General features: G+C 48.2%; 1 protein-coding gene across 8 annotated transcripts in view; it reads left to right on the top strand.

The window, feature by feature from the left end:
- Positions 1-12,113, top strand: part of UBASH3B (ubiquitin associated and SH3 domain containing B) — a 139,125-nt gene that overhangs the window by 68,730 nt on the left and 58,282 nt on the right. For 2 of the 8 annotated variants that reach the window (XM_078058846.1, XM_078058845.1), the window contains exon 2: positions 4,034-4,263. The exons of 5 other annotated variants lie outside the window; for them this stretch is intronic. In XM_078058846.1, coding sequence (XP_077914972.1) covers positions 4,221-4,263 — 43 coding nt within the window. In that variant the 5' untranslated portion in view covers positions 4,034-4,220. Of the gene's footprint in view, positions 1-4,033; positions 4,264-4,623; positions 4,904-12,113 lie in introns of those variants that run through there. One more of the 8 variants, XM_078058843.1, reaches the window with a different exon arrangement.

The following is a 12,113-nucleotide window of genomic DNA, read 5'->3' as shown; positions in this document are numbered from 1 at the left end:
TAACTTGGGAAATTGGATGGATCGTGTGTCATTAACCAAAAGAATCTGGAAAGAAGCAGGTTTGGAGGGGGGAAGGTGAGTTTGGTTTTTGAATACATGAGGCTTAGTACAGGCAAGATATTTAAGTACTGATTTCCAGAAAGGAACGTGTTTTGGAAGCCCAAAGTTTAAGAGAGAAAAGGATGACATGTAGGGAGTCATTAACAAGCAGAAGCAGGAATTCTAGCCCTGCGAATGGCTAAGATCTCCTATGAAGAGCACACAGAATGTGAAAAGGAAAATTGAACAGCTTCTTGAGGACTACCAGCAATTCAAGTGCCGGCAAAGGAGTCTGAGTTTACAAAGGAAGCTGAGAAGGAATAGCTAGAGAAAAGAGAAGAAAATCCAAAAGGACAGAGAGTCAGGGAAGTAAAAAGTAGAGAGTAAAGAGAGTGTCAATAATGTGACATGCTCTTGAGAAGTCATGAGAGACTGAAATTCGTAAAGCCCATTGACTAGACTGCAGTGATCCAAATTCTCCCTGCTACTTACTCAGTAATCTGAGACAAGTCACTGAATTTTGCACTGAGCCTCACCCATAAACTGGAGTGATTGTTCAGAATTCAGATCAGCATCTAAATGTTCAGTAAATAGTAGCCATTATTTTTCACATTATTTTTGGCATGAAGAGCCTTAGAGCATGTTCATTTTATTATTTATTTATTTATTTATTTTTGAGAAAGAGAGTGCACTCTTATGAGGAGTTGGGGGGCACAGAGCAAGAGGGGAGAGGGAATCTTAAGCGGGTTCCATGCCCAGCGTGGAGCCTAACACGGGGCTCAATCTCACAACCCTGGGATCATGACCTGAGCCAAAATCAAGTCGGACACTCAACTGACTGAGCCACCCCAGGTGCCCCTTTAGAGAATTTTAGTGGTGAAGTGCCAGTTTACAGTAGCTTTAGCTACAAGGAAAAGTGAGATTGAGGTTTGGGGAAGATGGCAGATATGTAAAGGAGGAGTTCCCAGGGAGGAAGAAGGGGGAGATACAGAAGATTTCAGTGCGAATAAAGCAAACAATGCAGGACGGACAGGTGTCGAGGAAGCTGAGGCATGGACTGATGCAGTATGACAAGGGAACGTGGTCAAGTGTGATGGTTGTGAAGAGGCAGGATGAGCCACAGGGGGAGTTGAGCCTATATAGAGAATGTTACATTAATGAGTTTGAGTATTGGAATTTTTATTTTATGAACATAAGGAAACCACTGATTGTTTTAAAGGAGGACAATGTGTAGCTCACCTTATTTTAGGAAAATTAACAGAAGAGAGGAGGATGGATTATAGCAGAGAAAGAGAAAAACCATCCACACTATGATTGTTGATGGATGAATTTTAATACCAAGCAAAACACCACTTGTGAGCATTTGACCTCGCCTTGGTCACTTAACCACGCCGAGACTCCATTTCCCCATCAGTAACGTGGGGATGATACTGTTTACCTCTGAGGTTCTTTCGAGCATCATATTTTGTGTCAAGGATCTGAAATGGTGGTTAGCATACAATGAATTCTTCAGTCAGTGTCCTTCCCATCCCCATCCCGCCTCTCCCCCTCCACTCTTAGTAGCGTACCTGAAGGTCTTGCTCTCACCTGATTTTCAAGAGCCCTAATTTTGCTTTCCACAATTCTGTGCTATACTAAAATAAAACAATAATCTTGTCTTCCAAAAAGTTTCATTTCATGTGTAGGGCTAACTTATCATCCCTGTTTCCTCCCTGATTTGGCAAATTGACATTATTTGCTTTGTCCCAAATTGTCCTGATGCAAGAGTGTTTGTGTTTGGGGCCAAGCAGTGGCTCAAAAGTATCCCTTTCCCGTTAAACTCCTAAGACACTTACCTACAGATGGGTAATACTTCCTTCCTGGAAAGATAGCAAAACCCTGAAACCATTCCCCTAATTTTTCTTTCAGTTTGTCTTTTTATCCTGTGTTCCATGACATCTGATTTGGTTAAGTTCATTTCCAACCAGAAATAACTGGTTTCTGGAAGAGATGTAATATGGATTATATTTCTCTAAAGCCATATGCTCTATGCATCCTGCCATCCACGCATATGCCATTTGATTCCATCTTGTTTTATTCATTCAATAAACAGTGAGTGTCTTCTTGGGTGCCTGGCATCTACAGTGGAAAGAGGAGTAATCTTCAGTTCTGTGCCCTGAATGCTCCCAGACTGTGTGGAAAAGCAAGACCAGAAGACATAATTTCAGTAGACTGTGGCTAGGTTCAGGAGCTACCAGGCAGCTTTAAAGTGGGTGGGGGAGAGGCAGCTACAAGAAAATGTTTTAGCAAAGCTGGTACTTGAACTGACTCTGGAACTGTGAGCTTGGTGTTCCCAGGTGAAGAAAAAGGGATGGGCTTTCCTGACATGTTTCTTGATGAAACAGCATGTGATCTGAAAGAGGACGTTTGGCCCAGAGAAGCTTGAATCATTTGTTGTCCCAGGATTAGAATGCCTGCAAATGTTCACAGAGAGTTTGGTATGCGCCAGGCTGGGCGCTAAGTCCCTTGTTTGATTTCACTTGATTCACGGAATAACCATAAGAGGCAGGTCCCGGTATTGTTCCCATCTTACACAGGAACTAAGTGATGCTCAGAGAGGTTGAGTAAATTGCCCACAATCACACAGCGACACAGCTAGGATCTGAACAGAAGCCATCCTGCTCTAGGGTCTCTGGACTCAGGCACCGTGGCATGCGAGCTGGGTGCTGGCCACCCCACAGGGTGGGGCGGCAAGCAGAAGCCAGAGGGGGGATGAGGCCAGCTTTGAGGTACTGAACACCTACATGGGGTTAGTAGATATATCTTTGCACATTTATCTTTTCTAAAAATGTAACTGCAATACTTTTAAAATGAAACAGGACCCATTTTTTTTATTTTTTAAAGATTTTATTTATTTACTTGAGAGAGAGACTGAGAGCACAAGCAGGGGCAGGAGCAGAGGCAGAGGGAGAAGCAGGCTCTCCACTGTTCCCAGAACCCTGAGATCATGACCTGAGCCGAAGGCGGACGCTTAACCAACTGAGCCACCCAGGCGCCCCCCAGAACCCATTATTTACACACACACCCCTTTTTTTTTTTTTAGCAGAAGTCCTGCTTTAGTGGGAGTTAATTGTGTCAATGAGACAAGAGGCTTGGGATAAGATAGCTAACTTAAAAGCCAGTTGTTCTTAGGAATTTTGATTCCTGCTTACTTGAAAAATGCATACTGACACACTTTATTTTCAGTCATCAAAGTACATTTACCCAATAAGGTAAAAGTACTTCTAAGTCGTTTACTCTTTTCACCTCTAAAAATGATGAAATTTATTTTCTATTAAATCAAGGAAGGAAGATTGGCTTTAGCCTCCAGTTAGTTTAAGGACTGACATTGTGATGTGATTCAGATTTCTACAAGAACTTGCACAGAAAAAAAAAATATGTTCAATTTACTCTCAGTTCATAGAATATTTTCATGTTCTGGATTTGTTTGGTGTTTTTATTTTTTTCCTAATAGTGAGTTTTAAGAATCATGAATTTGATCGTGGTACAAATATATTCATGAAATGTGTCAAAAAGGAAATGAACCCGAACAAACAAAATATAGATTGACCACAAAAAATAGCACACTTTGTGTTGGTTGTTTACTAATAAGCAAACATTGGTTCACAGCACAGTTCAGCTGATGTACACAGCTAGAGATAGATCCTGTTTGCCTCGTCCCAAGCCCCTCACTTTTAGATCTAACTCCGTTCATAGAGTGGTCGCTCCACGGCCCAGTTCCCAGGACCTACTGCAATAATGACATACTGCAAATTTGAAATTTCTGTCGGTCTCCTGGTAGGCGTGCTGACCTCCTTGGATAGCGGAGTTCAGTGACGCTTTGCTTGGAAAAGCACAGACCCATAGCGAGGAGCCCAGATGTTACCCTCCCCTCCCACAAGGCCCCACGAACGTGAACTTGCTGAACTTGGGTGGCCAGGCTTCTGGAGTGAGCAGCCCAGTTTCCCTCCCACAGGTTCTGCTTCCTGGACCCTTCTGCTGACCAACGAAACCAGCCTTGAGCAATTCCTTGGTGTGTGACCCAACCCAAGCTGTCCGGCTTCCCTAGGACAACTCTCCCCCACCCGCCTTCTGCCCAGATCTCTTCTGGAACCCGGGCCGCATTCACCGCCCACACAGGCCAGTTTAACCACTCCTGTCAGATGCTGGAGCACACCCCTAAGAAGCCTCTCCCCACCACCCCCGGTAAGGACAGTGTGGTGACAACAGATACTCAGAGTTGGGTGGGGTCCCGGGTCCTCTGGGCATCTGCTTTCTCAGTGTCCACCAGCAAGGCTCCAGGGTCATGGTCTCTGGCCCCCGGGAGCACGGAAGCCTGGAAGGTCAGGAGAGGCTTTTAAGAAAAGGATGGGACTTGGAGGAAGAGAGATTTGGACAGCGTTCCAGACAGGGGAAGGGAAAGAAGCCAAGGAGCAGAGCACAAACCCTCCCGAGTGCAGGAGCCTCTCCTTTCAGTCCTGAAGATCTCCAGGAAAGGAAATTCCAGGGCTATCCCTGAGTCTAACCCATCCTTTTTCCTGTGACCTCCGATGTTCCGTTTTGTAGGTCCCGGCTGTTGAGTCTGTGAAACCTGGAAGGAAGGGCAGCAAGAAAAGGAGGTCGTGGTCTGACAGAAATGCTAGCCTGGCGGAAAAATCCAGCCCGGTCGCGGGTTGTTTTTTTTTTTTTGGCCTCTCCTGTCTCCTTCCAGCCACATGCATGCTGTCACCAGATTTCATCCCCCTGGGCCAGCCGGGTGGCCCGCGACACCCCTGCTCTATCCTCTGGAGCCCCCTCTGGCAGGAGCACGGCAGGCAGCTTCAGGGAGACCACTTTCCTCTGCAAGGTCACTGCTGAGGGAAAAAATGCTTTTAACCCCTTCTCTCAGAGAGCAAGAGAAAGCAATGCTCCAGAAATGTCGTTTGCTCCCAGAAATGTCTTCTCGCTAGGGCTTCCCCTCAGTCCTGTTAAGTTGCGGAAATCAGCCCCAATTCCTCAGGCAATTAAACTATATAAATGGACCTACGCCCTCCTGGTGCCAAGCCAGCTAGGATTTATTTCTGTGTGTGCATGCGTGCGTGCGTGTGTGTAGTTTGCTGTGTGTGTGTGGTTTGCTGTGTGTGTGTGTGGCTTGCTCTGTGGGTGTGGGGGCGGGGGTTTGCTGTGTGTGTGTGTGTGTGTGTGTGTGGTTTGCTGTGTGGGTGCATAGATGTCGGAGAGATGGCCCAGGCTGTGCCTGGCTGCCTGCCAGCCCGTGGGTGCACTTTATGCCCTCTTGCCTTTCAGTCCTTCCTACCTTCGGGTTTTGCCCTGGCTGTTCTGATATACCTGGCCAGCTTAGACACCCCTTGGGTTCAGAGCCAGGTACGAGACAGTAGTTGTGACTTTCTTTATGAAGAGTTGAGATCAGAAGGTCTGCTTCTGGAACTCTGGCACATGGGACTTCATCTCTTTGCTCCCAGTCTCCATCTGTAAAATGGGCACACTGTTTGCAAACTCAGGGGGGCGGTCCTGAAGATTGAAGGACACGCCGATTATGAAAAGACTTTGGAAAACACAAGGTGCTGCAAGGACTGGATAGTAGAAAGCAGGTCCCTGGTTAATTCCATGTTGGGGTGGAGTGGGGACAGGGCACCAGACATAATATGCCTTTGCAAAGGAGCATGGCTGAGTAAGCAGCAGAGGGCCTAAGGGGCGAGGGAGAGCGGCATGCAGGAGTTAGTTCCAGTCCTGGAGGGCTCCTGGAAGAGGTGGTTTCCAAAGGAGAAAGGGGCTCCCTGTTGGCAGACAGGAAGGCCTAGGGGGCTCCCTCCTTCCTCTCAGAAAACCCCTGGCCACAGGAGAGATGCGATCTGGGACATCTTTGCGGCCGCCTGGCCAGCTAAATGGTCAGATCCAGGCCCTGGACTGATGCTGCTCAGAAGTTGGGCCGGGCCGGGGGCTTCCCTGCCCATGAAGGAGCCCGGCACCAGCGAGATGTCCCTCCTGAATCCCGCCCAGGCACCTGGACCCCTTGACAGCTGCTCTCGCTGCACCAACACCTTCCCTCCCCACCGAGGCTTCCTGTTTTGAAATCACCAATAAATGGAAAATGTGAGTGCTGTCATTTTAACAGCTCAGGCTGTGTGTGCGTGCATGTATGCACGTGTGTGTGTGTGTGTGCACCCGCCATGTGAATGTGTGTGAGCTTGTGTTATGAGAGTAGCAGGGTGCCTGAGAATGTGTGTATGGGTGAGGGGGCGTGTGTGTGTGTGTGTGTGTGTATCGGCACGTGTGAGCGTATGTTTTGTGTGAGCATGGGTGTAAGCATGTGTTGAGTGTGATTGTGACTGAGAATGTGTTGTAAGCTCATGATCGTGTGTGAGCGTGGTTGTGATTGTCATGTGTGTGAGCTGTAGGTGAGCTCTTACCCTCCCAGCAGACCCATCTGCCTGAGTAGCAAGAGGGAAGGACACTGTAAGATTAGTGCTGCGAGCATGCTGGGAAAGGTTGCTGAGGCCTTTCCTGTCAACTGGAAAAATTCATCTCTCAGCTTATAGAAAGGCCTTTTTTTTTCCCAAGCTGTAAAACAAATAATTTCTTATCATTCCGAAACTGGCTTCCTAAGGAACTAGAGCATAGTGGAGCAAGACTTGCTAAGCCTCCTCATTTGAAGGACAGGCAATGTGTCTAGTCCGTTTCTCTACCCCAAGTACCTACTATAGTTCCTGACAAGTGGCAGGAGTCCAGAGAGTTCTTTAAGTATTTATGGGGTGCTCACTCTGTACCAAGCAACTCAAGGCTCTTGAGATTCCACACAGATCATTACAGAGTCTCTGCCCTCAGGTAGCTTACAGTCACTGGGGGGAGACCATTGCAATCTCATGAACACATATATAAATATATCAGTGTTGTTAGTGTAGGATGAAAGAATACCTTTTTCTTTCCTTAGCTTTTTAGTTGAGGCTCTGGCTTTTTCTGGCAGAGGGAAGGCCATAATTAATATGCCTTTTCATAGTCCATGTTATCACTACATTAATATTATTGACCCACAGTCTTTTAGAAACAAAAATTTTCCCCCAGTGAGAACATGTCCATGGTAAGGTTTCTCTCTCCTGCCGTGCCCCCTCCCCTAGCCCACTGCTGGCCACATTGGAGGTTCGAGCCCCTCCGCCCTTTCCCACATTTCACCTGCCGTTCCTTCTCTCTTCCTGTCTGGATGGCAAATTCCACTCATCCATCAAGGCCCAGCTCAGATCATGCCCAGTCTGTGGGCAAAGTTAATCTCTCCCTCTCAATGGCCCACCTGCACTCTGTAAATGACCGTGTACATGCGTCACTGGGCATTGTGATTGTCTTCTGTCTCAGCTGAGCTCCTTGAGGCCAGGAATTATGTTTTATCTCTCACTGAATTTCCTGGAGTCCGGCACAAGGCCCACTCCTTCTCAGATGCTCAACACGTGTGGGATAGATGAACGGATCGATCAACAACATTCCGTCTCCCCCCTTTCTGTAATGAAGGGCACTAAAGCGATGTGGACCCAGGATGAGGAGTGCAGACCAAGGCCCAAGAGATGGAGTTTGAATAGTGGCTGATGCTGACTCTGAGCTTCTTTCACGTTTTGGAAGGGTGTTGAGAGGTTATCCTTTTGTAAAATTGAAGTATAGTTGACATGCAGTGTTATATTGGTTTCAGGCGTACAACGTAACGACTCGACAATTCTGTACGTTATGCTCACCGCAGTAAGCGTAGTGCTTACCACCTGTCAGCACACGAAGTTATCACAACATTCTTGGCTGTGTTGTCTTGGCTGTACTTTTCATCCCCATGACTGGGCTTCTCTAATGTATTTATGAATGATCTGGAAAAGGAAATTCAGAGTGAAAGTTGCATATCTGCGAATGACTCAGAGGCTCTTTTGGTGCCATGCCAATGGGGTAGACCCTTGCAGGAGCTCCCAACATAGGGGTTGACAGACAAGGGGAAGGGGGCTTCAGTGTGAGCAAATTTAAGCCACTGCATTGAAGCAGAGGTTATTTGAGGTGTAAGATGGTGCCTCTCTGTGATTAGCACTGGCAAGAAAGAGCAAAGACCTGGGAGTCACTCCATTCAATTAATTAAGCACCTACTATGTGCTGGGCTTTGTGCTCAGGACTGTTCCTCCCACCCTTGAAAGGTCTCAGAGTCTAATGAAGAATATATCCAATATAGTGAGGAAAACAGACACAGAAGGAAATAGTTGAGGACTGGCAAGTGCTAATAGAAGAATATTATAAAGTGCTATGAGACCTCAGAAGATGGCTACTTTGCTGGGGTGGGGACAGCAGAGGAGGACTCATTCATTCATTCCTCAGTTTCAAGGCATTTACTATGTTCTATATTTCAAAGGCACAAAGTTAAAGAGATAACTGAGCCTAATCTCCAAGGAGCCTACAGTCCAATGGAGGGTTATAGAGAAGTCAAGTCTGGGAGGGACAATGAAGGAGAGGCGTGATTCAGAAGGAAGTTCTGGAAGGATTCCTCTGAGGAGGGAAAGTCTTGGCTTAGTCTTAAAGTCATCCTTTAAGTTCATTAGACCGAAAAGAGGAGGTATGGACAATCCCCCTAGAAAAAGCCAAGGGGGCAAATGGGTTCAATAGAACTTCAAGGTATTTCAGGCAACTACGGGGTTCCACAGAGCTTCGTGGTAGAAGGGTAACAGGTGTGGGGGCACAGCAGCTAAGCTAATGGGAGCCAGCACAGGGGGCTTGGGGTCAGCAAGACCATGGCATAATCCAGGTTAGTATTTTAGGAAGATTGTTCTGGCTCCAGTGGGGGTGGGCTGGGAATTGGGAGATGGAAGCGGGGTACAAAACCAGCAGCCAAGAGAACCTCTAAAATCATCCAAGTGAGAGCTCATATGCTGAGAATAGAATGAATGAACGGACCCTGAGTGACTTCAGCGGTGGAACTGGCCTGGGGCATCAGCCAGTAAGCTTTAGGGAATGCTATTCTCTCTCTAGACATGCAGGGCACCCTGGGGGGGGGGGGGCGGGCAGGGGCAGGGGCAGGGAGAGACAGTGCTGAGACCTGTACCTAGAAGCAGCTGTAGCTGGGAGGAGAAAAGGGCACTGGAGATGTGGGTCCTGGGCTGCACCTGGCTCTGTGACCTGGCCAGCCCGAGCCCCCACCAGGATTGCTGGGAGAATAAAATGACATATCGCTAAGTTCTGTGTAAACAGTAGGGTCAGCCACTGGGTGGTTTGGGCTCCTGCACGTTCAGAGATAAAAAAACCAATGCTGGAGAAGGTCCAGAAAGGGCACTGGGCACTGGGGTGGCTAAGGGGTTGGAAAGGTTTCTTTATAGAGACATGATGAGAATTGGAGCTACCCAATCTGGAAGAACAAAGGGTGTTTGCCAGGCTTAGGAGCAGCGCTGAGCAGATGGGGACTTAGGCCAACTACGTGGGTTCAAATCCTGACTCTGCAATTTAAAATCCTCCTGTTGCCTTGGCCGAGCTACTCAGCATCTCTGAGCCTCCGTTTCCTTGTTTGTCTAAGGGATGATCGTCCTGAGCTGATTGCTGTGAGGATTGATGGCACAGGAAGGTAAAGCGCTTCATGCAAGGAGTGACCCTGATTAGCACTTCCTATCAGCATCCCTGTTAAGTGGGAAGAGGCAGAGTCCCCGATCCTGGAGACAAGGGAAAGAACATGTCTCTGTGCTTAGAGAAATTCATGTGGCAAATAAGAAAACGGAGAGCTCTCTCACGCAGGGGCTGGAAACTGATGAAATCTTCACTTCCAAAGGCCGTGGGCAACCTTGAACTCCCATCCTGCAGGTTGGAGGGTGGCTGGAGGAGAGGAGCTGCCGTCCCTTTCTCCGCAGCCTCATGCTGTGTGTCCTAGTCCCTGGGTCACTTGCGCACACCAGACCTTCATGCTGATTTGCCACCTACCGAGTTCTGGGCTGTCAGTGAGGGATGGAGACATGGGGAAGAAAGAAGGGAGGGAGGGAGAGCCCTCAGCTTTGGCTGCACTTAAATGGAGAAAGTCTTTGCCGCCCGGCAGCCTGGGACGGCTGTGTGTTCTGGTCCCAGAGCAGTCCCCGCACAGCGCGTGCCCCAGCCACACACGGCAGTATGTTTCTCCTCGCTGTGGGAGGAAGAGCCTCTGCTGACACGACAGTCCCAAGGTCAGATCCCTTGTGGCTTTCGCTGTCACCAGAAACCCTCCCCTGAGATACAGCCCAATCATGGACTGCATATCTTGAGTTGGTCTAATTTGTAGGGCTGGCAGCCTGGAATGTAGTTACTGCAAATGATACTAATCTCTGAGCTGAATTCCAGAGCGAAGCTGCTGCTAAGGATGCCATAATTACACAAAGCAGATACTCATTATGCATTTACTATATGCAAAGCACGGCACATATTGGCCACACTTGCCCAAAGCCTAGAAAAGAATCACAACTGTTTGCATGCGCGTCGTGCTCGACATCTTGTGTCTGCAACATTAACAGGGAGAGTTTACTGAGGTCCTGCTGCGTGCCAGGCACCACCAGTGAAAGCCTCCAAACAACACTCTTAAGTATTATTACCATTCTCTGGTGTCAGGCGAGAAAACTGGAGGTCAGCTAGATTCAGGAAATTTTAGCACGTGAGTGGTGGGCCAGGATTCAAATCCAGATCTGTCTCTTGAAGCCACGGGTCTGACCACTATGCACATGGTCTCTTAACTCTTACGGTAGCTTTGTGAAGTCATCATTACCAATCCACTTTTATGGATGAGAGCTCCGTGCCCAAAGAGGTTTCCCCCAAACTGCAGTTAGTAAATAGCAAAGCCAAGGCTCAAGGCCAGATCCTCTGGTGACCTTGCACTCAGCATATTCATTAGTGAGACTCCTGTCCCTCATTGAGAACAGCTGGGCCGCTAATGAAACAGGCTTGCCAGTGTGGGTGCCCTTTGCTGAGATGGGGTTCCGTTGCAGGGCCCCCTTTCTGGCCTATTGCTCAGGCTGGATGGGAGGGGCCGGGTGCTTTGCTCCACTCGCGGGCACAACGTACACCCACATAACACCGTTGCTGTGGTTTGGGCCTGAACCCCGAAAGCTGTGAAGACGTGCACTCAGCCAGTGATATGTGAGCTAGGGCCACTTGACTGATTACATCCCCTCCATGAAGTGAGGGACCAAATCCATCCATCCTGTGATGGTGTAGAGAACCAGAAGCAGCATCTCCCCCCACCCCCAAACACACACACAAAGAGCTCAGTGAAATGATTCCAGAGAAGCTTAAAATCCAGGCTCCATCTGGAGTCTACCTGGTGCTTATTACTCAGTCACCCATTTGCAGAGTGTTCACTTAGTCGGCTTCGAGAAGATGATCCTGATGCTTGTGTTTTAAGGTCCCAGTCCAAGCTCTAGGGGATGTGGGGTGTGCCCCTTGAACACGGAGTCCCCATTCTCCACCAGGAAGTTACAGATGTCTGTCCCTCTTGTCAGCCTCTGAGGAAGGTCAGACTAACACACCTGGGTGAACCTGCTTTGAGACCCTGGGGAGGAAAGATAGCACAGAAACTCATTTTCTATCAGTCGCATGAGAAAGGCATATTAAGCACTGACAGTGCGCCATGACCTTAGAGTTGAGTGACTAGCAGTATTTCAGTGTCTGGCAAGAGGGACGAGCACCTGCAGGTAGGAGGACGAGAACTGTATTTTGTGCCCAGGTTTGGGACCACTGCTGTTCACCACACTTCCATCTCCCACTTTGGAAGAAAGCATATCATCTTTTGCAGCATTTAGCCAAGAGCAAAGAGCTCGGAAGTTACTCCTGACGGCATTTATTTCTTAGTAATTCTATGAATTAGCTCTTCCATTCTATGGATGAGGCAACAGGCTCCCAAACATGTAAAATCCTAATTGTCCTGCACTAAGGAACATCTTCTAGGAAGCTGCTAGATGCTCCTAGGGAGAATGCTCTCCATGGCCCTGGGAGCTAAGAAGCGCCTTCTCTGTCAGCCCATCTGTCCACATGGAGCTCATTCCAGTCTGAGGCCAGTGGTGGCTGATATGGGAGATGCTCAGCCTGTCTGTCCTCAG

This window comes from Halichoerus grypus, chromosome 11 (genome assembly GCF_964656455.1).
Source record: "Halichoerus grypus chromosome 11, mHalGry1.hap1.1, whole genome shotgun sequence".
In the NCBI taxonomy this organism is placed as follows: domain Eukaryota; kingdom Metazoa; phylum Chordata; class Mammalia; order Carnivora; family Phocidae; genus Halichoerus; species Halichoerus grypus.
This window is presented reverse-complemented; position numbering and strand designations above follow the sequence as displayed.